We start from the raw sequence: 27175 nt of genomic DNA, 5'->3' as shown, positions 1-27175 counted from the left end.
TGTTGCATCTATAGATGTAGTCCTGCTGCACCCATGGAGAGAGTTGAACTCCACATCCATCTACTCCACCACCATCTTGACTCTCCTCTCCTAATGTTCTTAACCTCAAAAAGTTGCAGTATCCAAAGGGCTCATTTCTTGGACCTCTTTTCTGATGTTCTGGAAGACTTCATATGGTCTCATAGTTTTAAATGCCATATATAGGCTAGGAGCATAAAATTTATAAACCAGCACAGGCTACTCCTGTGCTGAACTCTAGATTCACATTTCTAACTGCTTACTCAATATTTGTATTCAGATGTCTAGTTAGCAATTCAAATATAGCACATCCAAAACTTAACACTTTGTTTGCCTTCTCCCAAACATGGTTCTACACTTTCCCCTATCTCAGTAAATGTCAACTCCACTCTTCTAGTTTCTCAAGTTAAAGAGTCTCACTCACACAACATATTGAGTCCCTTTAGGAAATCTTGTCCATTCTACCTTAAGAAGTTATCCAGAATCCAGTACCTTTTCACCACCTCCACTGCTACTGCCCTAATAAAAGCCATCAGCATCTCCCTCCTGGGGTACTGCAATAGCTTCGTAACTGCTCTCCCTACTTCCATGCTTGTTTCCCTATACTCTCTTCTCCCCATAGCCAAGAGTAATCTTTTAAAAAACATAACATCATGTCACTCCTCTGCTCAAAACTGTCCAGAGACTTCTCATCTCTTAGAATAAGGAGAAAAACTTTGCCATGGCCCTATGTGGCCTGACCTTCCATTGTTTTCTGATCATGCCTCCTACCACTCTCATTATACCCACCATCAGCATATCTTGCCAACTCTGTTCTAGCCATATTGGCCATTTTATGGCTCCTCAGACATGCCTAAGTTCTATTACACTTGCTGCCTGCTCTTCCTGAAAGGCATTTCCCTCAGATATCTACAGGGCTCACACCTTCACCTCCTTCAGTTCTTTGCTCAAATATAGAAGGCTTTCCCTGGCCACCCTATTTAAAACTGCAAATCACCCAAGCACTCCATATGCCCCTCCTTCCTGATTTATTTAATATTTTTTTGCATAGCACTTACCACCTTCTGGTATGTCATTTAGTTTATTGTCTCTCTCACCCAACTTGAATGTTAGGTCCATGTTGGCAGACATTTTTATCTGTTTTGTTCGCTGATGTGTGCCCCATATCAACAGGAAATTTGTAAAATGAATGACTAATATTTTTCATTTTAATACTTTATCAGGTGCTACACAGTTTATGGCTGACCCCAAGCTCATGGATCATGGGCAGTCCCATCCAGAAGATGTAGATATGTACAGCACTAGAAGCTGAAATAGAACTACAAGATGTGTGAAGTTGTGAATAACAATGAAAAAAATCATGTAATGGGTAACTGTGATGCATGGAGTATAATTTAAACCAAGTTTTTCCTTTACATCTTCTAATGTACAGTTAGACAAATCACATAAGTGATTAAAACTCAAATTGAATACAATCCGAACAATACTAAATGATTGATGAGGAGGCAGAGGTAAAAGTATTAGGATGCATTTGGTGATTTTTAAGGGTATTTATAAAAAAATAAAAGTAAATATATGAACACTGATGAGACTAAAATCTGAAAAAATATGTATGTGTGTATATAATTATGTATATATATGCACATATATATTTGTTTAACTTTTATGAATTAATGTCAGCTAAATTAGAATTGTGTGTGTAAGGATGTGTTCCCTCCCCCTCTGTTTTTCATTTCCCAGAGCTGGAATAAAATATCCATATTTTATGACACTTGGACTTGGCTTTGTCTCTGTTTTATTAATGTTAACTCCTCTTAAATGTCCCAAAATACCTCTAACTATTTGAGAGGAACATATGCTACATGGGACCCCCGATGCTGCTTAGCATTCCTTCTACTGGTTCCTGGGTGGTTTCCTATTCTGTTTTCCAGGAGAGGCATTACAGACCTTTTATTCTCAAACCTCCTATACCTGCCAATGATGACTGTCTCCTATTACATAGAGAAAAAAATAAGTTATTACACATAGTTTTTCCCAACTTCTTCACATCTACCTTCAAGACTTACCTCTTTTCAGCCATGCATCCCCCTTTTCTAAAGCTAATGCTTCTATTTGTGTTCCTGATCTCCTCCTTTCCTATCTTTTCCAGTACCATATTCCATCCCATTTAATCTTCAGTCTTTGGTTTCTCTTTTCATTCATTTTGTTTTCTCAATCTCTTAAATAGCTTCAGATCTTCTTTATCCAAAGACAACAGTAACAAAAACCTTTCCCCAACTCTACCTCTTCCTCTTGAGCTATCTTTTCTTTCTCTTTCCTATGATTTTCAGACTTCATAAAACAGTAATTAATGTCACTTTCTTATTTCCTCACTTTCAATTCCTCTCTAAGTAGTGACACCTTGGCCTCTATACCTACTTGAATATTCTGTAATGTTTGACTCTTGACCACTCCCTCCTAAAATTCAGTCCTCCCTTTGGTGTCATTGCTGCTCCTCTTGTTATTCTTCATTCTTCTCTTGCTCTGAATCCCTTAAATGCTGAGGCTCCTCAGGTTGCATTTCTAGTCTTTTCTCATTCTGTGCTCTCTCATTTCCATTCAACATACTTTACTGACTTCGGCTACCATTTATATGTCATTATTATTTATATTTCCAGCTCCTGTATTTCTCCAGAAGTGTATAGCTATCTTTCTAATTATTTGTTAGTCATATCCACCTTATATCCCATAGATATCCTCAATGTCAATAGACTTAAAACTAAATTGTCTCTACATCGCTCTCATTTCTGTGTTTCTCAAATCTTTTCTACCTTCTCTAATCCTTGCTCTCATTCAAGTCTTCTTCATCACTTTCCTGGATTATTACAGTAGCCTCTGGTTAATCTGCCTGATATCAATCTTGCTTTTTGTCACTTAACAATGCATTCTCCTTATAGGTAACAGTAAACCAGTTAACTGTAGCTTAAATAAGTGAGAGTCTATTTAAAGTCTGGGAATTGGTCAGTACAGGGTTGGTATAGTGGCTCATTGGTATCATCAAGGATCTAGACATATTCTCTTTCTACTCTGCTCTTTAGCATGTTGATTTGTCACCTCATGATCACAAAATGGCTCCTATACCTCTGGGGAACACATACACACTCAGAGTAGGAAGAAGGGTTACAGAAACTGTACCAGATGCTTCTGATCCCCTTTTATCAGAGAAGTAAGTGCTTTCTCAAAAGACTTATGTCTATATCTTGACCAGAATTTGTCATGTAAGCCACATTTAGCTCAAGGAAGATTGGCAAGTCACATTTTTGTCTATGGAGAGAAAGGCAAGGGGTAAGGGATTTGGAATGGGTGTTGAGTTTAAGCTAACACACAGTGTCTGCCACCTTTTTCTTCTAACCCATCTGTCATATTATTATGACATAGTTATGTTTCTAACAACTGTTATGGGTAGTTGTGTTCCTGAAGTCCTCAGTGGCTAATCATTGCCTACAGAATCAAATCAAGACCCCTTAGTATGACATACAAAGCCCTTCATATATGATCCCAACTAAACTTTAATCCTTCCTTCCTTCTCCCCACCCACCGTACTGCCAATGTATATTTTATCTATAACTTACCACTTGCTTCTTGAACATGCTTTGCTATTTTATGTCTCTTTTTCTCTGCCTATGTTGGTGTTTCCTCTTAGGATTTTTTCTGTCTCATCCTGCTTCATTCCAACTTCCTACTCATCCTTCAAACCCATCCTTTCTCAGTTCTCCAAGGTAGGATTTAGATGCTCTCTCCTGTACATTCCCTTACATTTGGTATTTATAGCTGTGATAGCGCATACATTTTATTATAAAACTAAAACTAGGTTAGTATTTTTTCACTTACAAGGCTCCTTGTGGATATGACTGAATCATATTTGTGTAGCTTTTATGCCCATGAATACCTGGTATGTAGTAGAAACTCACATGTTCTACCATGCTAGTTGTAACACAGAATTATAATTATTTTTGCACCCTATCAAAAGGCTTACATTCTACTAGAAAGGATAGAAACATACACAAATACAGTGTTCTATGTAGTATCTTCCCTAAGATATGTACTACAAAAGAACTATGGATGCTCAGAGATGGAGCGTAGTTCTGAGATGAAGTTAAGGAGGCAGTGGTCCTTGATCTGCTCAAGGTGGGGAAGCAGTTCACTTGCTAGTTTTTTATAGGTAAGCTTTATAAAATTAAGCTTCAGTATTTTAAATAAATTTTTTTACCTCAGATCTGTTTATAAACAAATGCACCGATATTTCATCAAATCCAAGAAAAAAGTGCTGCCAGGTCACCTTATCTTTGATAAAGGAGGCAAGAATATACATTGGAGAAAAGACAGCTTCTTCAATAAGTGGTGCTGGGAAAACTGGACAGGTAAATGTAAAAGTATGAAATTAGAACACTCTCTGACACCATACAAAACAATAAACTCAAAATGGATTAAAGATCTAAATGTAAGGCTAGACACTATCAAACTCTTAGAGGAAAACATAGGCAGAACACTCTGTGACATAAATCACAGCAAGATCCTTTTTTTTTTTTTTTTTTTTGCAGTACGCGGGCCTCTCACTGTTGTGACCTCTCCCGTTGCAGAGCACAGGCTCCGGACACGCAGGCTCAGGGGCCATGGCTCACGGGCCTAGCCGCTCTGTGGCATGTGGGATCTTCCCGGACCAGGGCACAAACCTCTGTCCGCTGCATTGGCAGGTGGACTCTCAACCACTGCGCCATCAGGGAAGCCCTTTTTGACACACCTCCTAGAGAAATGGAAATAAAAACAAAAATAAACAAATGGGACCTAATGAAACTTCAAAGCTTTTGCACAGCAAAGGAAACCATAAACAAGACAAAAAGACAACCCTCAAAATGGGAGAAAATATTTGCAAATGAAGCAACTGACAAAGGATTAATCTCCAAAACATACAAGCAACTCATGCAGCTCAATATCAAAAAACCAAACAACCCAATCCAAAAATGGGCAGAAGACCTAAATAGACATTTCTCCAAAGAAGATATACAGATTGCCAAATAAACACATGAGAGAATGCTCAACATCATTAATCATTAGAGAAATGCAAATCAAAACTACAATGAGATATCATCTCACACCGGTCAGAATGGCCATCATCAAAAAATCTAGAAAAAAATGCTGGAGAGGGTGTAGAGAAAAGGGAACCCTCTTGCACTGTTGGTGGGAATGTAAATTGGTACAGCCACTATGGAGAACAGTATGAACGTTCTTTAAGAAACTAAAACTGGAACTACCATATGACCCAGCAATCCCACTACTGGGCATATACCCTGAGAAAACCATAATTCAAAAAGTCATGTACCAAAATGTTCATTGCAGCTCTATTTACAATAGCCAGGACATGGAAGCAACCTAAGTGTCCATCAACAGATGAATGGATAAAGAAGATGTGGCACATATATACAACGGAATATTACTCAGCCATAAAACGAAACGAAATTGAGTTATTTGTAGTGAGGTGGATGGACCTAGAGTCTGTCATACAGAGTGAAGTAAATCAGAAAGAGAAAAACAAATACTGTATGCTAACACATATATATGGAACCTAAGAAAAAAAAAGTTCATGAAGAACTGAGGGGCAAGACAGTAATAAAGACACAGACCTACTAGAGCATGGACTTGAGGATATGGGGAGGGGGAAGGGTAAGCTGTGACAAAGTGAGAGAGTGGCATGGACATATATACACTACCAAACATAAAATAGATAGCTAGTGGGAAGCAGCCACATAGCACAGGGAGATCAGCTCGGTGCTTTGTGACCACCTAGAGGGGTGGGGTAGGGAGGGTGGGAGGGAGGGAGATGCAAGAGGGAAGAGATATGGGAACATATGTATATGTATAACTGATTCACTTTGTTATAAAGCAGAAACTAACACACATTGTAAAGCAGTTATACTCCAATAAAGATGTTAAAAAATAAAACATGCTGCCAGTTAATGATAATACCCTGATTTCAGGTCTGTTAGTGTGTAAAAATATAAGCATTTGAAATATAATAAGATATGGAGGATAAAAAATAAATATCCTAAAGCCAAGTGTAAGTTACTTTTGAATTATCTGCTATTTTGGATCATTAGCTCTGCTACTAGCCATTAGTATATTAGTTTGGATAATGGAAAGTTGACTGGTAAAATCTCCTTCAGAGTAAAAGATCTGCTGAAACGAGAGTTTGTTCACTTGTATTGTACAACACTCAAAATCAAACTGCTGTTGGACTCAGGTGACATTTAAATATTGGAGCCTGTACTGGGACAATTTGTGATGAGTCATCTTTAACTCTTCCCCTGCCGTGTCCATTAGTTCTTCTCTGTTAAACCTGAACAGATGCCTGCCCTCCTCGGAGGAAAGGTCTAAAGCCCCTCGACTAGTATAGTAGTCAGTAGAAGCCTGGTTCCAAATGACAACCAGAAACTTCATGCAGTTACACTGGCTTCTGACGGCTATCTGTTTAAAAACAAATGGATATTACTGTTACTTGAAAGTATAATCTTCATTAGTACATTTATTTTATTAAAGGTCTGTATGCAAGGCACTGTGTGTGTGTAAAATACTCCCAAAAAATAATACAATAGTTATCTCTTGGACTTCTCTAAATCTGTAAAAAGAAAAAAATTCCCATCAAGTTTTAAAATACTTTCTTTAGAAGTCCAAAACACATTTGCAAAGTCTACTCATTGGTTTTATATAAATCTACTTCACTATTTTTTTCTTTATTCTATAGAAAAAGTTTACCTAAAATTCTCATGTGTATTTCCAAAATATAAAAGAATCTTTTTATACTGTTCTCATATTCATACTGTAGACCTATTTTATGGGTAAAATTGCCTTCTGATCTCCCTTTTGCTTACTTCTGCTTTGTAGCACAGAGGCATATAATGTGGTTGTGTGTTATATAGAACACAACTCTTAATTAAACATAACTCAATTATGACCTGTATGAATATCTGATTTGAAGATCCAGTGTAATTAGAATTAAAAAATTAAGCATATTTTGAGATTATGTTCAGATGTTAAGATAAATTATCTAATTTATGCCATGTTAAGTAATAACATTTGATGAAGAAAAGGATAGCATATAGAATAAGAATACTAACTGTAATATATACCTGACCTAGCCTCTTCAGCATTTCAGCTCCAATACCTAGACCTTTTAAATAGATAATGCAAAATGAAAAAAACATAAGTTGAAAAACTCCATTTAAAAAGTTATTTGCTTTACTTTAAACCCTGTATCTGGTTGTTACATATTAGTAATAGCTTGTGTTGAAATTCAACTCATGAATGTTTTTCATATCTCTTTTTCCTAATTGGCATGTGGTTCCAAAGGTAATGGAAAAGATTTTGGATTTACTTTAAAGATCAGTGAAGAGGAAATGTGTCCCTATCACTATCATCTTATCACAGAATATATTTCTCATTCATTTTAGACAAACCAACACAAAATGTAAAAGCACGTTTTAAACATGAAAGTATAGCTTTCATAACTTGGCTTATTCAAGCCTTGATGGGAACTAATAAATCTTTTTCTAATCTGTGATTGAGTCTTCACCATAAGCAAGGATAACTAGGATAGTGATCAGGCTTATGAAATAGAAATGAGTTACATAAACTAACTTAAACACATTTATACTAACTCTCCTTAAATTAAAATATACCATTTTAATTTTTAAAGTATAAGTAATACTATAACTGTTACTTGACCTCAGTAAGCTTGTATGACATAAAAGTCCTCTAGGTAAAGTAACTTGCCAATCCAGGGGTCATATGTAAAGTAGTACATGGCAAATCCAACAGTCACTTTGCCTAGGAAGAGGAAAGAGAGGGTATAAAGAGGTTAATGCTTTGAATCTTGTAATGTTCTTTCCTCCAAAATAACTATTAAAGTAATAAAAGCTTGCTGGACAAAATTTCAAGCAATACAGAAATGTATAAGGTAGAAGGTTTAAGTCCTTTATAATACAACCTTTAAGAGATAACCCATCTTTTAACAGTGTGGAGTATATTCTTCCTAAATTTTTTTTCTATGCATTTACAAACATAAGTACATACCATACATTTTCTCTTAAAAACAAGACTCAGTTTATGTACTTATGCTCTTCTCCTCTGCTTAATAGTAATTATATGCTATCAAACTGTACTTTGTTTTCAGGATAGAGAAAATATACTCTAGATTAAATTGAAAAAGGAAGGTTTATTTTACCTAATGGTTTTTGATGATTGTGTACTTCTGCAATCAAGCAGTAGAAAAGGGGATGGTCCCCAAAGCCACCCCTGAGTACATCTGAAATATCAATTCACATAAAATATGTTAGAAAATTTACAGTAGAGAAAAGGAAGATGGTGGAGTTGGCAGCACCAGAATTCCTTTCTTCACCTATACAACAACTGTACTGGCATAAACTGCCTGAAGTGAATATTTTGGAACAGTAGAGTTTATTTGAATACTTACAACTTCCAGAGGACAGCTTGACTGGTAAATTGCAGTTAATTTTGGCAAAATTCAGCCATCAGCCCAGTGGTGGTTTCCAAGCACACACACCCCAACTCCATCATGTCCTACCTCATCTCACGGCAGGCAGTTGTAGGGACTGCTGAGACTCCTGAATTGCTGGAGTGGATTGCTACTCTCAATGCTGAGGTGAGGACCTAGAGGTTGGCCGCTATTTTTCTAACCTCCACCAACTAAAGCAGCTTCTAGGAGATTTAAAGGAGCCACACCAGTTTTGTTAGACATTCAAAAACAACCATGTATACAGGAGAATCTAGAAAGCCACCATGTATGATCAGGGAAAGACACAGACTTAGAAAAGACCTTAAAATACCTTTAAACATTTAACTCAGATTGATCTCTGACACAGGCACCCTATAACAATAAAAAAACAGCCAACCCTGGGGAAGCAAGAGAATTTGATTTCAAGAGTTGACACATTATAAAATTAAAATGTCCAGTTTTCAACAACAAAAAATCACAGTGCATACAAAGAAAATGGAAAGTATAGCCCATTCAAAGGAACCAAGTAAATTAACAGAAAACATACCTGAGGAACCCCAGATGTCAGACTTACTAAACAAAGACTTAAAGGTGCTAAAAGAGCTAAAGGGTGACATGCACAAAGACAAGAAAAAGATGTATAAACAAAATAGGAATATCAATAAATAGAAATTATTAAAAAAACAATTCCCATCAAAAAACTCTGAAGCTGAAAAGTATAATATATGAGAAGTGCACTCTAGGGATTCAAAATCAGAATTTCTAAGCAAGCAGAAGAAAGAATGAGTTAACTTGAAGATAGGACAACTGAAATTATCAAGTCTGAGGAACAAAATAGATGAAGAAAAGCAAAGAGCCTAAGGTATCTGTGGAACACCATCAAATGGACCAAGATACATATTATGGGACTCTCAGAAGAAGAGAGAGAAAGGAAAAAATATTTGAATAACAACTGAAAACTTCCCAGATTTGATGAAATACATCAATCTACAAATCCAAGTTCAACAAACTCCAAGTGGTATAAACCCCAAAAAGTCAACACCAAGACACGTAATCAGGCTGTTGAAAGACAAAGAGAAAATCTTGAAAGCAGCAAGGCAGAAGTAACTTGTCACATACAATGGATCTTCAATGGGATTATCATCTGCTTTCTCATCAGAAACCTTGGAAGCCAGAAGGCAGTGGATTGATATACTCAAAGTACTGGGGACAGGGAAGGAGGGGAGAAGTGCAGAAACTTGTCAACCAAGAATTCTATATCCACCAAAACTGTCCTTCAAAAATGAAGGAGAGGGGGCTTCCCTGGTGGCGCAGTGGTTGAGAGTCCGCCTGTTGATGCAGGGGACATGGGTTCATGCCCCGGTCCGGGAGGATCCCACATGCCACAGAACAGCTGGGCCCGTGAGCCATGGCCATTGAGCCTGCACGTCCGGAGCCTGTGCTCCACAACGGGAGAGGCCACAATAGTGAGAGGCCCACATACTGCAAAAAAAAAAGAGAAATTAAGGTATCCCCAGACTCATCCCCCCTAAACAAAGAACCTGAGGAAGTTTGTTATCTCTAGACCTGCCCTGCATAAAATGCTAAAAGGAGTCCTTCAGGTTGAAGGAAACTAGGTAGTAACTCAAAGCCATATGAAGAAATAAAGATAAAGGTAATGGTGCCTAGTTAAAGGTAAATACATGGGGAATTATAAAGAACTAGTGTTATTTTAAATTTGTTTGTAGTTCTTTTTATTTTCTACATGATTTAAAAGACAAGTGCATAAAATTAGTCATTAGTGTGTGTTCTTGGGCACACAATGTATAAAGATGTAATCTGTGACATCAATAACATAAAAGGGGAATTGACATGTACAGGAGAAGAGTTTTTGTATGCTATTGAAATCAAGCTAGTATAAATTCAAATTTTATTGTTATAACTTTAAGATGTTAAATGTAATCCCCACAATAACAACAAAGAAAATGTCTATAGAATATATACATAAGGAAATGAGAAGGGAATCAAAACATTTTACTACAAAAATCAACTAAATACAAACGAAGGTAGCAATGTTGGAAGTGAAGGACAAAAAACTATATAGAAAACAAATAGGAAAATGTCAGAAGTCCCTCCTTATCAGTAATTACTTTAAATGTAAATGGATTAAATGCTCTAATCAAAAGAGATTAGCAGAATGAACTTCTAAAAATGATCCAACTATATGCTGTCTGTAAGACACTTACTTTAGATTAAAAAAAAAAAGGTTGATAGTGAAATGATGGAAAAAGACATTTCATGAAAATAGTAATCAAAAGAAAGCTGGGATGGATGTACTAATATAAGACAAAATAGACTTTAAGTAAAAAACTCTTACTGAAGAGAAGGATATTATATAGTGATAGAAGGTTCAGTTTACCAAGAAGATATAACATTTATAAACATTTATGCACCAAACATCAGAGCTCCAAAATATATGAAGCAAATATTGACAGAATTGAAGATAGAAAGAGCTCTAAAATAATATTCGAAAACTTCATTACATCAATTTCAGTAATGTACTTAACAAACAGACCAATGATAAATATGTTAATAGATTATTTGAACAAAACTATAGATCAATTGGACCTAACAGAAATATACAGTGCATCCCACCCAACAACATAATACACAATTTTTCTTGAACTTTCTCTAGGATATATCATATGTTAGGCCAAAAAGCAAGTCTTAATACATTTTGAAAGATTGAAACCATACAAAGTACCTTCTCCAATCACAATGGATTGAAACTAGAAACTGATAGATGGAAACTAGGGAATTCACAAATATGTGGAAATTAAACAATGCACTCAAACAACTTTGGCTCAAAGTAGAAATAACAAGAGAAATTAGAAAACAGAGATAAATGAGAATGAAAGCAATATAAAAAACTTATGGGATTCAGTGAAAGAAGTGCTCAGAAGGGAGCTTATAGTTGTAAATTCCAACATTAAAAAAGGAAGGGAGGGAGGGAGGGAAAGAAAGAAAGGAAAGAAGGAAGGAAAGAAGGAAGTAGAAGGGAGGGAGGGAGGAAAGGAAGGAAGGAAAGGAAAGGAAAGGAAGAAATAAAGGAAAGAAAAAGGAAGGAAGGAAGGAAAGAAAGAAAGAAAGAAAGAAAGAAAGAAAGAAAGAAAGAAAGAAAGAAAGAAGGGAAGAAAGGGAAGGAAGGGAGGGAGGGAGGAAGAAAGATCTCAAGTCGTGACCTAATCTTACACATTAGAAACTAGAAAAAGGAGTAAACTAAGCTCAAATCTAGCAGAAAAAAAGGCAAATAAATATCTCTTATCAATACAGATGCAAAAATACTCAACAAAATAGCAAATTGAACTCAACAGCATATTAAAAGGATCATTCACTATGACCGTGTGATTGATCCTAGGAACGAAAGGATGGTTCAACATAAGGAAATCAATCAAAGGGGGAAAAAAACACAAGACCATCTCAATTGGTGTAGAAAAGGCAATTGACAAAATCCAACACCCTTTTATGATGAAAGCCCTTAGAAAACTAGGAATAGAGGGAAATCCCTAACATGATAATGGGTACCTTTTTTTAAAAAAAGTTAACTTTAATGGTGAGTGACTGAAAGCATTCCCCCTAAGATTAGGAACAAGACAAGGATGCCCACTCTCACCACTGCTGTTCAACATTGTACTGGAAGTTAGACAATTAGACAAGAAAAAGAAATAAAAGCCATCCAAATTACAAAGGAAGAAGTAAAATTATCTCTATTTGCAGATGACATGATCCTACTGATTGACAATCCCAAAGAATCCAAAGAAAGCTACTAACACTAATAAATTAATTCATTAAAGTTGCAGGCTACAAGATCAACCAAAAAAATCAGTTTTATTTCTATACACCAGCAAAGAATAAACCAAAAAGTAAATTTAAAAAGCAATTTCATTTACAATCTCCTCTAAAATAATTAAATACCTAGGAAAGAATCTACGCAAGGAGGTGAAATACTTGCATACTAAAAACTATAAAACATTGCTGAAAGAAGTTAAAGACCTAAATAAATTAAAAGATATCCCGTGTTCATAGATAAGACTTAACATTGTTAAGATGTCAATAGTACCCAAAGTGATCTAAAGATTCAATGTCGTCCTTATCAAAATTCTAACATCCTTTTTTACAGGAGTGGTAAAGCTGATCCTCAAATTCATTTAGAATTCCAAGTGTATAATTTTATACAGACTTTTCTTGACCTACAATAGGGTTACATCCTGATAAACCCATCATAAGGTGAAAATGTCATAAAAGTCGAAAATGCATTTAATACACCTAACCTATCAAACATCATAGCTTAGCCTGACCTACCTTAAACCTGCTCAGAGCACTTGCATTAGCCTAGAGTTGGGCAAAATCATCTAACACAAAGCCCATTTTATAATAAAGTGTCAAATATCTCATGTAATTTATTGAATACTAAGTGAAAATAGAATGGTTGTATGGGTACAGAATGGTTGTAAGTGTATCAGTTATTTACCCTCATGATCACATGGCTGACTAGGAGCTGTGGCTCACTGCTGCTGCCCAGCATCATAAGAGAGTATCCTATTGCATATAGCTAGCCCAGGAAAAAGACAAAATTCAAAATTTGAGGTACAGTTTCTACTGAATGCGTATTGCTTTATAAAGTTGAAAAATTGTTCAACGTCATACCGTAAGTAAGTCAGGGACTGTCTGTACACTTTAATCATCTCTTCTCTCAGTGTTCACGTTTCCTGCCTAAAATGTTGCAATTCATCATAAAACACTAGCATTGGCTATTAATATTGCTGGCTCTCAAAATGTAGTAAATATCTTGAAAATAATTTTAAGTCATTTTGCTTTTATCCATTTCATCCTATCAAGCTACTACTAACATTGGGCATTAAATTATATTGTCTTTGACAACTACACTTCTCATTTTACATTTCCAAAATTAGTTGAAATTTATTGACACTGTAAAGATGTAAAAGCTCTTAACTATCAATTTCATACTTTAAAAATGAGGAAAATATAAAATAGTGGTGCACTGACAAAGCTATTAAACAATAGCTTTTTATACAAACTTTTGCCCTGTATATCTAAATACTATTAATGACAACTTCTTTGTGTACCAAGGACAACAGTGTCCACATATCTAGGTACAAGTAGTGCTTTGTGCACACATTATGCCATGCTTCTTTTTCTAGCTCTGAAAATACCATAAAACATCTTACCCTTTGCTGTTAACTTCATTGCATCTAGCATGTTTTCACAGGCAGCCAATTCCTGTCAAAGTAGAGAAAACATTCAGTTTATGGTTTAGTAACAAAATTTTTTTAATTACTTTTCAAATTACTTTTTTAAATTTTTTGGCTGTACTGAGCACCTAGTGAGATCTTAGTTCCCTGACCAGGGATTGAAACTGGCCCACAGCAGTGAAAGTGCCAAGTCCTAACCAGTGGACCGCCAGAGAATTCCTAGTAACAAATTCTAAAGATGATAGGCATTAAGATTTTATTGAGTATTTATTAACATACGACGTCCTGGGTAGTATTAAAAGTGAGTCAGACTTAACTCCAGTCATCTAGAAACTTAAAATCCAAAACAGCATATGCAACAAGACAATATATAGAGAGATGATTAACTATGTCGATACATCATTCCTGTGAAGGTCAACTGTCTAGGTAACTAGCCTTGGATACAACCAGAAATCAGGAAGTAAAGCCAAAAGTTTTTCTGAGCATTCAAGGTAGATATCACAAAGTCTATGAATTATAAAGCTCATAGACTTTACGGAGAAGTCTGTTGTGATTGCTTGTGAGGTGTTCTTCCCAATTTAACTTTAGACTTTGTTTATTTGGTTTTTAAAATAATTCTACACATTCAAGTCAATTCCTCATAGTTTGGATCTCAAGCTTGGAAGGGAAATCCCCACTTTTGGATTATAAAAATAGTCACTTCTGTTCCCTTCTTAATTTTTGTTTATTTTTTCCAGTTTTATTAAGATATAACTGACATATAACATTGTATTAGTCCAAGGTGGGCAATGTAATGAATTGATGTATGTATATGTTGTGAAATGATTACCACGATAAGGTTAGTTAACATCAATAATCTCACATAGTTACAATTTATTTCTTGTGATGAGAACTTTTAAGATGTACTCTCTTAATACCTTTTAGATATACACTATGGTTTTGTTAACTATAGTCACCATACTGTACATGACATCCCCAGAGCTTATTTACCTGGAAACCTTTAACTTTTAACTACCATCACCCATTGCCCCCACCCCTACCTCCCCCCTCTAACAACCACCAATCAGGTTTTTTTTTTTACATCTTTATTGGAGTATAATTGCTTTACAATGGAGAGTTAGTTTCTGCTTTATAACAAAGCGAATCAGTTATACATATACATATGTTCCCATATCTCTTCCCTCTTGCATCTCCCTCCCTCCCACCCTCCCTACCCCACCCCTCTAGGTGGTCACAAAGCACCGAGCTGATCTCCCTGTGCTATGCGGCTGTTTCCCACTAGCTATCTATTTTATGTTTGGTAGTGTATATATGTCCATGCCTCTCTCTCGCTTTCTCACAGCTTACCCTTCCCCCTCCCCATATCCTCAAGTCCATTCTCTAGTAGGTCTGTGTCTTTATTCCTGTCTTACCCCTAGGTTCTTCATATTTTTTTTTCTTAAATTCCATATATATGTGTTAGCATACGGTATTTCTCTTTCACTTTCTGACTTACTTCACTCTGTATGACAGACTCTAGGTCTATCCACCTCATTAAAAATAGCTCAATTTCGTTTCTTTTTATGGCTGAGTAATATTCCATTGTATATATGTGCCACATCTTCTTTATCCATTCATCCTATGATGGACACTTAGGTTGTTTCCATATCCGGGCTATTGTAAATAGAGCTGAAATGAACATTTTGGTACATGACTCCCTTTGAATTATGGTTTTCTTAGGGTATATGCCCAGTAGTCAGATTGCTGGGTCATATGGTACTTGTATTTGTAGTTTTCTAAGGAACCTCTATACTGTTCTCCATAGTGGCTGAACCAATTCACATTCCGACCAGCAGTGAAAGAGTGTTCCCTTTTCTCCACAACCTCTCCAGCATTTATTATTTCTAGATTTTTTGATGATGGCCATTCTGACTGGTGTGAGATGATATCACATTGTAGTTTTGATTTGCATTTCTCTAATGATTAAGGATGTTGAGCATTCTTTCATGTGTTTGTTGGCAGTCTTTATATCTTATTTGGAGAAATGTCTATTTACGTCTTCTGCACATTTTTGAATTCGGTTGTTTGTTTTTTTGTTATTGAGCTGCATGAGTTGCTTATAAATTTTGGAGATTAATCCTTTGTCAGTTGCTTCATTTGCAAATATTTTCTCCCATTCTGAGGGTTGTCTTTTGGTCTTGTTTATAGTTTCCTATGCTGTGCAAAAGCTTTGAAGTTTCATTAGGTCCCATTTGTTTATTTTTGTTTTTATTTCCATTTCTCTAAGAGGTGGGTCAAAAAGGATCTTGCTGTGATTTATGTCATGGAGTGTTCTGCCTATGCTTTCCTCTAACAGCTGGATGGTTTCTGGCCTTACATGTAGGTCTTTAATCCACTTTGAGCTTATTTTTGTGTATGGTGCTAGGGAGTGTTCTAATCTCATACTTTTACATGTACCTGTCCAGTTTTCCCAGCACCACTTATTGAAGAAGCTGTCCTTTCTGCACTGTACCTTCCTGCCTCCTTTATCAAAGATAAGGTGACCATATGTGCATGGGTTTACCTCTGGGCTTTCTATCCTGTTCCATTGATCTATCTTTCTGTGTTTGTGCCAGTACCATACTGTCTTGATTACTGTAGCTTTGTAGTATAGTATGAAGACAGGGATCCTGATTCCTCCAGCTCCGTTTTTCGTTGTAAAGATTGCTTGGCTATTCGGGGTCTTTTGTGTTTCCATACAAATTGTGAAATTTTTTGTGCTAATTCTGTGAAAAATGCCAGTGGTAGTTTCATAGGGATTGCATTGAATGTGTAGATTGCTTTGGGCAGTAGAGTCATTTTCACAATGTTGATTCTTCCAATCCAAGAACATGGTATATCTCTCCATCTATTTGTATCATCTTTAATTTCTTTCATCAGTGTCTTACAATTTTCTGCATACAGGTCTTTTGTCTCCTTAGGTAGGTTTATTCCTAGATATTTTATTCTTTTTGTTGCAATGGTTAATGGGAGTGTTTTCTTGATTTCACTTTCAGATTTTTCAGCATTAGTGTATAGGAATGCCAGAGATTTCTGTACATTAATTTTGTATCCTGCTACTTTACCAAATTCATTGATTAGCTCTAGTAGTTTTCTGTTAGCATCTTTAGGATTCTCTATGTATAGTATCATGACCTCTGCAAAGAGTGACAGCTTTACTTCTTCTTTTCCGATTTGGATTCCTTTTCTTCTCTGATTGCTGTGGCTAAAACTTCCAAAACTATGTTGAGTAAGAGTGGTGAGAGTGGGCAACCTTGTCTTGTTCCTGATCTTACTGGAAATGCTTTCAGTATTTCACCATTGAAGACGAAATTGGCTGTGGGTTTGTCATATATGGCCTATATGTTGAGGAAAGTTCCCTCTATGCCTACTTTCTGCAGAGTTTTTATCATAAATGGGTGTTGAATTTTTCAAAAGCTTTCTCTGCATCCATTGACATGATCATACGGTTTTTCTCCAAGTTGTTCATATGGTGTGTCACGTTGATTGATTTGCGTATATTGAAGAATCCTTGCATTCCTGGAATAAACCCCATTGATCATGGTGTATGATCCTTTTAATGTGCTGTTGGATTCTGTTTGCTAGTATTTTGTTGAGGATTTTTGCATCTATGTTCATCAGTGATATTGACCTGTAGTTTTCTTTCTTTTTGACATCTTTGTCTGGTTTTGGTATCAGGGTGATGGTGGCCACGTAGAAGAAGCTTGGGAGTGTTCCTCCCTCTGCTATATTTTGGAAGAGTTCGAGAAGGATAGGTGTTAGCTCTTCTCTAAATGTGTGATAGAATTCGCCTGTGAAGCCATCTGGTCCTGAGCTTTTGTTTGTTGGAAGATTTTTAATCACAGTTTCAATTTCAGTGCTTGTGATTGGTCTGTTCATATTTTCTATTTCTTCCTGATCCAGTCTTTGCAAGTTGTGCATTTCTAAACATTTGTCCATTTCTTCCAGGTTGTCCATTTTATTGGCATAGAGTTGCTTGTAGTAATCTCTCATGATCTTTTGTATGTCTGCAGTGTAAGTTGTTATTCTCCTTTTTCATTTCTAATTCTATTGATTTGAGTCTTCTCCCTTTTCTTCTTGATGAGTCTAGCTAATGGTTTATCACTTTTATTTATCTTCTCAAAGAACAAGCTTTTAGTTTTATTGATCTTTGCTATCGTTTCTTTCATTTCTTTTTCATTTATTTCTGATCTGAACTTTATGATTTCTTTCCTTCTGCTAACTTTGGGATTTTTTGTTCTTCTTTCTCTAATTCCTTTAGGTGGAAGTTTAGGTTGTTTATTCGAGATGTTTCCTGTTTCTTAAGGTAAGATTATATTGCTATAAACTTCCCTCTTAGAACTGCTTTTGCTGCATCCCATAGGTTTTGGGTCATCGTGTCTCCACTGTCACTTGTTTCTAGGTATTTTTTATTTCCTCTTTGATTTCTTCAGTGATCACTTTGTTATTAAGTATTGTATTGTTTAGCCTCCATGTGTTTGTATTTTTTACAGATCTCTTCCTGTAATTGATATCTTGTCTCATAGCTTTGTGGTCAGAAAAGATACTTGATAAAATTTCAACTTTTTTTCAATTTTCATATCTTGATTTGTGACCCAAGATATGATCTGTCCTGCAGAATGTTCCATGAGCACTTGAGAAAAATGTGTATTCTGTTGTTTTTGGGTGGAATGTCCTATAAATATCAATTAAGTCCATCTTGTTTAATGTATCATTTAAAGCTTGTGTTTCCTTATTTATTTTCATTTTGCACGATCTGTCCATTGGTGAAAGTGAGGTGTTAAAGTCCCCTACTATGAATGTGTTACTGTCGATTTCCCCTTTTATGGCTGTTAGTATTTGCCTTTTGTATTGAGGTTTTCCTATGTTTGGTGCATAAATATTTGCAATTGTTATACCTTCCTCTTCGTTTCATCCCTTGATCATTATGTAGTGTCCTTCTTTGTCTCTTTTAATAGTCCTTATTTTAAAGTCTATTTTGTCTGATATGAGAATTGCTACTCCAGCTTTCTTTTGGTTTCCATTTGCATGGAATATCTTTTTCCATCCCCTTACTTTCAGTCTGTATGTGTCTCTAGGTTTGAAGTGGGTCTCTTGTAGACAGCATATATATGGGTCTTGTTTTTGTATCCTTTCAGCCAATCTGTGTCTTTTGGTGGGAACATTTAGTCCATTTACATTTAAGGTAATTATCGATATGTATGTTCCTATTACCGTTTTCTAAATTGTTTTGGGTTTGTTATTATAGGTCTTTTCCTTCTCTTGTGTTTCTTGTCTAGAGAAGTTCCTTTAGCATTTGTTGTAAAGCTGGTTTGGTGGTGCTGAACTCTCTCAGCTTTTGCTTGTCTGTAAAGGTTTTAATTTCTCCATCAAATCTGAATCAAATCCTTGCTGGGTAGAGTAATCTTGGTTGCAGGTTTTTCTCCTTCATCACTTTAAATATATCCTGCCAGTCCCTTTTGGCTTGCAGAGTTTCTGCTGAAAGATCAGCTGTTAACTTTATGGGGATTCCCTTGTGTGTTTTTTGTTGTTTTTCCCCTTGCTGCTTTTAATATGTTTTCTTTGTATTTAATTTTTGACAATTTGATTAATATGTGTCTTGGCGTATTTATCCTTGGATTTATCCTATATGGGACTCTCTGTGCTTCCTGGACTTGATTACCTATTTCCTTTCACATATTAGGGAAGTTTTCATGTATAATATCTTCAAATATTTTCTCAGCCCCTTTCTTTTTCTCTTCTTCTTCTGGAACCCCTATAATTCGAATGTTGGTGAGTTTAATGTTGTCCCAGAGGTCTCTGAGGCAGTCCTCACTTCTTTTCATTCTTTTTTCTTTATTCTGCTCTTCAGTAGTTATTTCCACTATTTTATCTTCCAGGGCACTTATCCATTCTTCTGCCTCAGTTATTCTGCTATTGATCCCATCTAGAGTATTTTCAATTTCATTTATTGTGTTGTTGATCATTGCTTGTTTCATCTTTAGTTCTTCTAGATCCTTGTTAAGTGTTCCTTGCATTTTGTCTAATCTATTTCCAAGATTTTGGATCATCTTTACTCTCATTATTCTGAATTCTTTTTCAGGTAGACTGCCTATTTCCTCTTCATTTTTTAGGTCTGGTGCGTTTTTATCTTGCTCCTTCATCTGCTGTTTGTTTTTGTGTCTTCTCATTTTGCTTATCTTACTGTGTTTGGGGTCTCCTTTTTGCAGGCTGCAGGTTTGTAGCTCCCGTTGTTTTTGATGTCTGTCCCCAGTGGCTAACGTTGGTTCAGTGGGTTGTGTAGGTTTCCTGGTGGAGGGGACTAGTGCCTGTGTTCTGGTGGATGAGGCTGTATCTTGTCTTTCTGGTGGGCAGGTCCATGTCTGGTGGTGTGTTTTGGGGTGTCTGTGGACTTATTATGATTTTAGGCAGCCTCTCTGCTAATGGGTGGGGTTGTGTTCCTGTCTTCCTAGTTGTTTGGCATAGGGTGTCCAGCACTGTAGCTTGCTAGTCGTTGAGTGAAGCTGGGTGCTGGTGTTGAGATGGAGATCTCTGGGAAATTTTCGCCATTTGATATTATGTGGTGCTGGGTGGTTTCTTGTTGACCAGTGTCCTGAAGTTGACTCTCCCACCTCAGAGGCACAGCACTGACTCTTGGCTGGGACACCAAGAGCCTTTCATCCACATCACTCAGAATAAAAGGGAGAAAATGTAGAAAGAAAAGAAAGAAAGAAAGAAAGGGAAGATGAGAGAGAGGGAGGAAGGAAGGAAGGAAGAAGGGAGGGAAGGATGGAAGGAGGGAAGGAAGGAAAGAAAGAAAGGAAGAACGAAAGAAAGGAAGGAATAAGATAAAATAAAGTACGATAAAATAAAAGTTGTTAAAATAAAAATAATAATTATTAAGAAAAAAAATCGGATGGAGAGAACCCTAGGACAAATGGTGGAAGCAAATCTATACAGACAAAATCTCACACAGAAGCATACACATACACACTCACAAAAAGTGGAAAAGGGGAAAAAATCGTAAGTCTTGCTCTCAAAATCCACCTCCTCAATTTGGAATGATTCGTTGTCTATTCATGTATTCCACACATGCAGGGTACATCAAGTTTATTGTGGAGCTTTACTCTGCTGCTTCTGAGGCTGCTGGGAGGGATTTCCCTTTCTCTTCTTTGTTCTCACAGCTCCTGAGGCTCAGCTTTGCCTTTGGCCCCGCCTCTGAGTGTAGGTCGCCGGAGGGCGTCTGTTCTTTGCTCAGATAGGACAGGGTTAAAGGAGCAGCTGCTTCGGGGACTCTGGCTCACTCAGGCTGGGGGGAGGGAGCAGTACAGAGTGTTGGGGGAGCCTGCGGTGGCAGAGGCCAGCGTGACGTTGCACCAACCTGAGGCGCGCCGTGCATTCTCCCGGGCAAGTTGTCCCTGGATCCCGGGACCCAGGCCGTGGCGGGCTGCACAGGCTCCCCGGAAGGGGGTGTGGATAGTGACCTGTGCTCGCACACAGGCTTCTTGGTGGCGGAAGCAGCAGCTTTAGTGTCTCATGCCCGTCTGTGGGGTCCACACTTTTAGCTGCTGCTCACACCCGTCTCTTGAGCGCCTTTAAGAAGTGCTCTTAATCCCCTCTCCTTGCGCACCAGGAAACAAAGAGGGAAGAAAAAGTCTCTTGCCTCTTTGGCAGTTCCAGACTTTTCCCCGGACTCCCTCCCTGCTAGCCGTGGTGCACTAACCCCCTGCAGGCTGTGTTCACGCCCCCAACCACAGTCCTCTCCCTGAGCTCCGACCGAAGCCCAAGCCTCAGCTCCCAGCCCCGCCCGCCCCAGCGGGTGAGCAGATAAGCCTCTCGGGCTGTTGAGTGCCGGTCGGCACCGATCCTCTGTGCGGGAATATCTCCGCTTTGTCCTCCACAACCCTGCTGCTGTGCTCTCCGCGGCTCCGAAGCTTTCCCCCTCCACCACCCACAGTCTCCGCCAGCAAAGGGGCTTCCTAGCATGTGGAAACCTTTCCTCCTTCACGGCTCCCTCCCACTGGTGCAGGTCCCGTCACTATCCTTTTGTCTCTGTTTATTCTTTTTTCTTTTGCCCTACCCAGGTATGTGGGGAATGTCTTGCCTTTTGGGAGATCTGAGGTCTTCTGCCAGTGTTCAGTAGGTGTTCTGTAGGAGTTGTTCCATGTGTAGATGTATTTCTGGTGTATCTGTGGGGAGGAAGGTGATCTCCACGTCTTACTCTTCCGCCATCTTCCTCTTCCTCCACCAGTCTGTTTTAAATTCCTTATATTAAATTGATTAATTTGGTTTTGTTTGTGTGTGTATATGTAAGATGGTGGAATTTCACCTTTTTCTTTTTCTCCCAGTTATCCCAACACTGTTTATTTAATAATGTATCTTTTATTAACTGACTTGAAGTTTCCATTTTATCATGTACTACATTCTCATATATACTTAACAGAATTTCTGGACTCTCCATTCTGTTCCAATGATCTATCTCTGCATCTATCGTAATAGATTACCATAGTATTTTAATTACTTACAGTTTTATAATATCTGATAGGGATCTTCTCCCCCTCATCACTCTTCTTTTTGATATTTTTCTAGAAACAGTCACATGTTTATTCTTCCACGTGAAAATTTGGGGATTTTGACTGGAATTGCATTAAATTTATAATGGAAAAAATGTATAAAATATATAAGGAAGACAGCAAGGGCCAGATTGTGTACATCATTGCTAAGAAATTTGGATTTTATTCTCAGTACAACCAGAGCCCAATGGAATTTGAGCCTCTTGGCTGCTGTTTTGAGCACCTTCCCTAAGACGCTGTACACTCTTTGAGGGCTGGGACTATAATTTAATAATCTGATATCCTTTATAGTACTTAGCACGTGGCCTTCACCTAGTATGCACTCAGTGTTTGCATAAGGAACAAAAATCAGATATTAATAGTACACAGTCCTTCGTATGGATCATCAATGGTCCAAAAACCACAGTTTGAGAACCACCATAATAAAAGGCATTAAATGGAAAGTCTGGTAAGCAAGAAGTTATAGCTGTCTAGACATAAAGTGACTAGATCCCCAAATAATGCTGTGGTATTGTTTGATTAAGAATAAGATAAAACAGATTCATACAAAGGATGGTTGGAAGAATTTTAGTGGCAGGGCAGTAAGTAAAACCTGAAAAATACTCAGTTAAGGAATGAGTATTTATATATGTGAGTTATATATGTGTGTGTGTGTGTGTGTGTGTGTTATATATATGTATATATATATATATATTACACATATATATGTAGATGGAAACAGTTTGTAGATGTACACATATATATGTAGATGGAAACAATTTGTAGATGACAAACTCTCGTAAATCCCTTGCAAAGCAAAGAGAGAATGCTTTGAAAACTTATCAGTGAACAGGAGTTAGGGTGAATGGACATGTATGTATCAGAGAATAACATCCCAAACCTAATTAATCATTATATTCATGTCTGTGCTGCAGAGTAATTTAGCTTTTCTATTATTTTTCTACACTGAATAGTCATTAGAATTATTTCCAAGAAACATCTAGTGTATATTCAGGTACATGAGGCAAATTCAAAAGTAAATGTGGTTAGGAACTTCACAGATACAGGTTCACTGAAGTCGGAGAATCTAGTGATGTATTTTTCCCTTGGTGATAACAATGGGCACTGTTTGGAAAGATAAGGAAGGTAAGTTTTCTGGATAGAAAGATTCACTGTCGTTCAATAATAAATTTATTAATTGCCAACTGGGCGTCAGATACTAAGCTAAGAAAAAAAAACCTTTAAAATTATTTTCTACCTGGAAAAATGTGCTTCTAGAATAATTAACATGTTGGGCATAGCATTTTGATTGATGACCTAGTCATGCGGATTAATGCCAGTTAGAGAAATGATGTGGGAACTTTTGGGGATAGAATAGAATGGAAGGCATGGGAAGGTAGATAACCCAGTTCTTATAGATCTGTAACCAGGCCTAGCATCATTTCAGCAGATAGATTTCACTAGAAAACTTCTGGTATTTTATTTTGTCCATTAAAATACATGCTCTGATCCAAGGGAACAGAAACTTGGCCTAATTTAAATTATATACATATACATATATATATATATATATGGAAACAGTTCCATTACAAAACTCTTTTACAAGTTTTCCTTACCTATAACCTGTGCCTTGTTCCAGCCACATATTTACTCTTTTAAAAAATCTAGGCTACTGCTTTTATATGGGCTTTTATATGGAATTGTTTAGGTTGTGTATTACATACATGATTGCCTTGAGTGCCACAGAACTTCAGCACAGTAGCTGAAGTATGGCTAATAGTTTGTCACCTTTACTGCACTGGGATGATTTCCAGGAAAATAATTAAAATGAATTTTAAATCAGAAACTTAACCCTGCTCCTTGGACTTCTGGGAGGCTATCTGTGGATGGGCTTCAGGAGTCAAAGAACAGTCTGAAATTATATGGAAAATTTGTTGTGGATAAATATTGTTTTCTGGGCAGTCAATCATTAGCTTCTACATGTAGGTGTGGTCTTCAAAGCAAGAGGCCCTACCCTAAAATCTTAGCCATTAATACCTGAAATTCTATCACTGACAGGTCATTCATTTGAGTTAAGCATTCCTTTTATCAAAGATCCTCTTTCAAAGTTAAAATTGAGGAGAAGTCAAGATGGCAGAATAGGAGGACATGAAATTCATTGTTCCTCACAAGTACATCAAGAATACATCTACAAATGGAACAGTTCTCATAGAGCACCTGCTGAACATTAGCGGAAGACTTTGGACACCTAAAAGGACAAAAAAATCCCCTCAAAACTGGGTAGGTAGGATGAAAGAAAGAAGAAAAAAAGGAAAGAGGAATCAAAACAGGGACCAGCAACCCTGGCGGGAAGCTGAAAGTGAGGGGAGGTCCCCACGCTCAGATCAACTCCCTCACGGTGGGGAAAGCAGCTGGGACAGAAAAGGACATTCAGGGGATCAAAGGAGAATGCAGTGGATGGTCTGTGGAAGGCAGGACAAAGTAAGAACTGCACACATGGCCTACACAGCAGCTCTGCACATTCCAGCCTGAGTCGTAAGTCACCTGTTGCGTAAGGGGGCTCGGTGTTGGAAAGTGAGGTTTGGAGCGTGGACCCAGGGAGGGGACAGCTGTTGGCTGTGAAAAGACAGCCTGAAGGGACAGGAGTAAGGAGCTCCACAGCCAGGAAAGTCTTTAGAAAAAGCCCAGGACACCATAGAAGCAAGGCATCATTGCTGAGTGGCATACAAGGGGTGGAGCCGCAATTACAACCCTTTTCCCCACCTGCTGGCTTCTTCAGCCTCCACAGCCACTGGGAGAGTCACCCATCTGAGCAGGCTTGCCCGCCCCTCAAGCCAAGGTCTCCTCCACCCGCGTAGGCTCTGGGGACCCGAGTGCCGCCCATCCCAAAGCCTCCTTGGGAATCAGCCCTGGTCACCCCTGCCTGAAATGGGAATCCACCAAAGCTGATGGGGGCTGAGTGCTAAAGCATGGGGTTAAGAAAGCAGATCCAGGGACAGGACCAATGTTGGCTGTGCATATATAACAAAGGGGATGTGGGTGAGGGGCTCCACAGGTGGAATGCCCCTAGAGGAAGCATGGTCTACCTTGGAAACAAGGCTCCATTGTTGAGTGGCGTGCAAGGGGGCAGGGCCACCACTGCCTCCCCATGCCAGCCCCTGCCTCAGCAGGCACTGGGAGGGACTCCCGCAAGAGCAAGCACACCCCAGTCTGTTGCAACTGTCTATGCAGCTGCAGGCAATTCACACACACCCCAGTTGTGGCCGCCATGCCCCTCCCCGGCCTAAGTGAGTAAGTGTGCCCCAATCAGCCACTGCTTTCACTCCCTCTCACCGGGGAAAGAAACAGGCACCTGAGGGTGGTGCACACACAGAGGTGGGGCCAAAACCAAAGCTGAGCACCAAGGGTGGTGCAACTAAGGAAGAGGAATGGAAATCTCTCCATGCAGCTGCAAAAGCTAAGGAATAAATCCCAGAGATCAGCTTGGTAAACCCTGCATCTGTGGAGTATGTGAATGGACAAAAAGTGCTATCACAACTGAGTCTGTTCTACCTTTAGAAGCAGTGGACTTTGGGGGAAAGTATACACAGGAGTTGGGCCAGCCCAGAGTCTGAGCTGCCCCCACAGTACCCACAGCGGGTCCAGTGACCTAAATAGAGGTATTGGAGGGCCTCCTGGGGAGGCAGGGTTTGGCTCTAGCTCACTGTGGGAGTAAGAACACTGACAGCAGAGAGCCTAGGAAAATATTATTATTACTATTATTCTTTTTTTGTTTCATTTTGTTCAGTTGTGGTTGTTATTATTTATTCTATAAAAAATTTTAATATATTTTTTGATTTTTCTATTTTTACTTTAGTTTTCTGTTGTTTTGTGTTTATTTTTGGTTTTGTTCTTTATATTTTTTGATCATTTTTATGTAATTGTTTTGTGTTTGTTTTTTTTTTTTTTCAGTACATGGCCTCTCACTGTTGTGGCCTCTCCCACTGTGGAGCACAGGCTCCGGACACACAAGCTCAGCAGCCATGGCTCACAGGCCCAGCTGCTCTGCAGCATGTGGGCTCTTCCCGGACTGGGGCACGAACCCATGTTCCCTGCATCAGCAGGCGGACTCTCAACCACTGCGCCACCAGGGAAGTGCCTGTGTTTGCTTTCTGTTTTTGTTTTCTTTTTCATTTTTTGTTCTTGTTCATTTAGTCCTTATTGACTATTCTCATTTTTAAATTCTTTTGTATGTTTATTCTCTTGGTTTATTTTATTTTATTTTTTCGGTGTGTGTGTGTGTAGTGTTGTTATTGCTGCTGTTTGTTTGCCATTGTTTTTGCTATTTGTCTTGGGTTTTGTTTGTCTGTTGGTTTTCTTTTCTTTTCTTTCCTTTTACTCTGGCCACACTGTGCAGCTTGCAGGCTGTTCGTTCCTTGGCCAGTGGTTGGGTCTGAGCCTCCAGAGTGGAGCACCAAGTCCAGGACACTGGACTGCCAGAGAATTCCTGGCCCCAGGGAATATTATTCAGCATGCACACTTCTGGAGGAGTCCATATTAACATCAAGACCCAACCCCACACAACTGCCTGCAGGCTCCAGCACAAGAAAACTCACACCAAACAACCAGCAAGACAGGAACACAGCCCTAGCCATCAGCAGACAGGCTGCCTAAAGTCGTACTGAGCTCACAGACACTCCAAAACACACCACCTGACATGGCCCTGCCCTTCAGAGGGAAAAGACTCAGCTCCACCCGCCAGAGTTCAGGTACCAGTCCCTCACACCAGGAAGCCTACACAAGCCCCTGGAGCAACCTCACTCACCAGA

At 38.2% G+C, this 27175-nt stretch overlaps 2 protein-coding genes and 1 pseudogene across 7 annotated transcripts in view; 2 read left to right on the top strand and 1 right to left on the bottom strand.

Moving 5' to 3' along the window:
- Positions 1 to 1795, top strand: part of APOOL (apolipoprotein O like) — a 113918-nt gene extending 112123 nt beyond the window's left edge. For all 5 annotated transcript variants that reach the window (XM_089904321.1, XM_022580817.3, XM_089904317.1 and 2 more), the window contains one exon: positions 1242 to 1795. In XM_089904321.1, coding sequence (XP_089760447.1) covers positions 1242 to 1263 — 22 coding nt within the window. In that variant the 3' untranslated portion in view covers positions 1264 to 1795. The remainder of the gene's footprint in view (positions 1 to 1241) is intronic.
- A 4390-nt stretch (positions 1796 to 6185) lies between these two features.
- SATL1 (spermidine/spermine N1-acetyl transferase like 1) overlaps positions 6186 to 27175 on the bottom strand; it is a 25503-nt gene continuing 4513 nt past the window's right edge. Inside the window, 4 exon segments of the mRNA XM_089904915.1 lie at positions 6186 to 6519; positions 7182 to 7222; positions 7777 to 7878; positions 8276 to 8356. Coding sequence (XP_089761041.1) covers positions 6292 to 6519; positions 7182 to 7222; positions 7777 to 7878; positions 8276 to 8356 — 452 coding nt within the window. The 3' untranslated portion in view covers positions 6186 to 6291.
- The window catches only part of LOC149744255 (uncharacterized), an 85495-nt pseudogene continuing 78531 nt past the window's right edge, over positions 20212 to 27175 (top strand). Inside the window, exon 1 of the transcript XR_016391324.1 lies at positions 20212 to 27175. This exon is cut by the window's right edge and continues 24336 nt beyond it. The product of XR_016391324.1 is annotated as an uncharacterized LOC149744255 (transcript).

This window comes from Delphinapterus leucas, chromosome X (assembly GCF_059928025.1).
Source record: "Delphinapterus leucas isolate spDelLeu-1000000601 "Yukka" chromosome X, BTC_Dleu_Yukka2, whole genome shotgun sequence".
In the NCBI taxonomy this organism is placed as follows: domain Eukaryota; kingdom Metazoa; phylum Chordata; class Mammalia; order Artiodactyla; family Monodontidae; genus Delphinapterus; species Delphinapterus leucas.
Note: the sequence above shows the minus strand (reverse complement) of the source record. Positions and strands in the feature narration are given on the sequence as shown.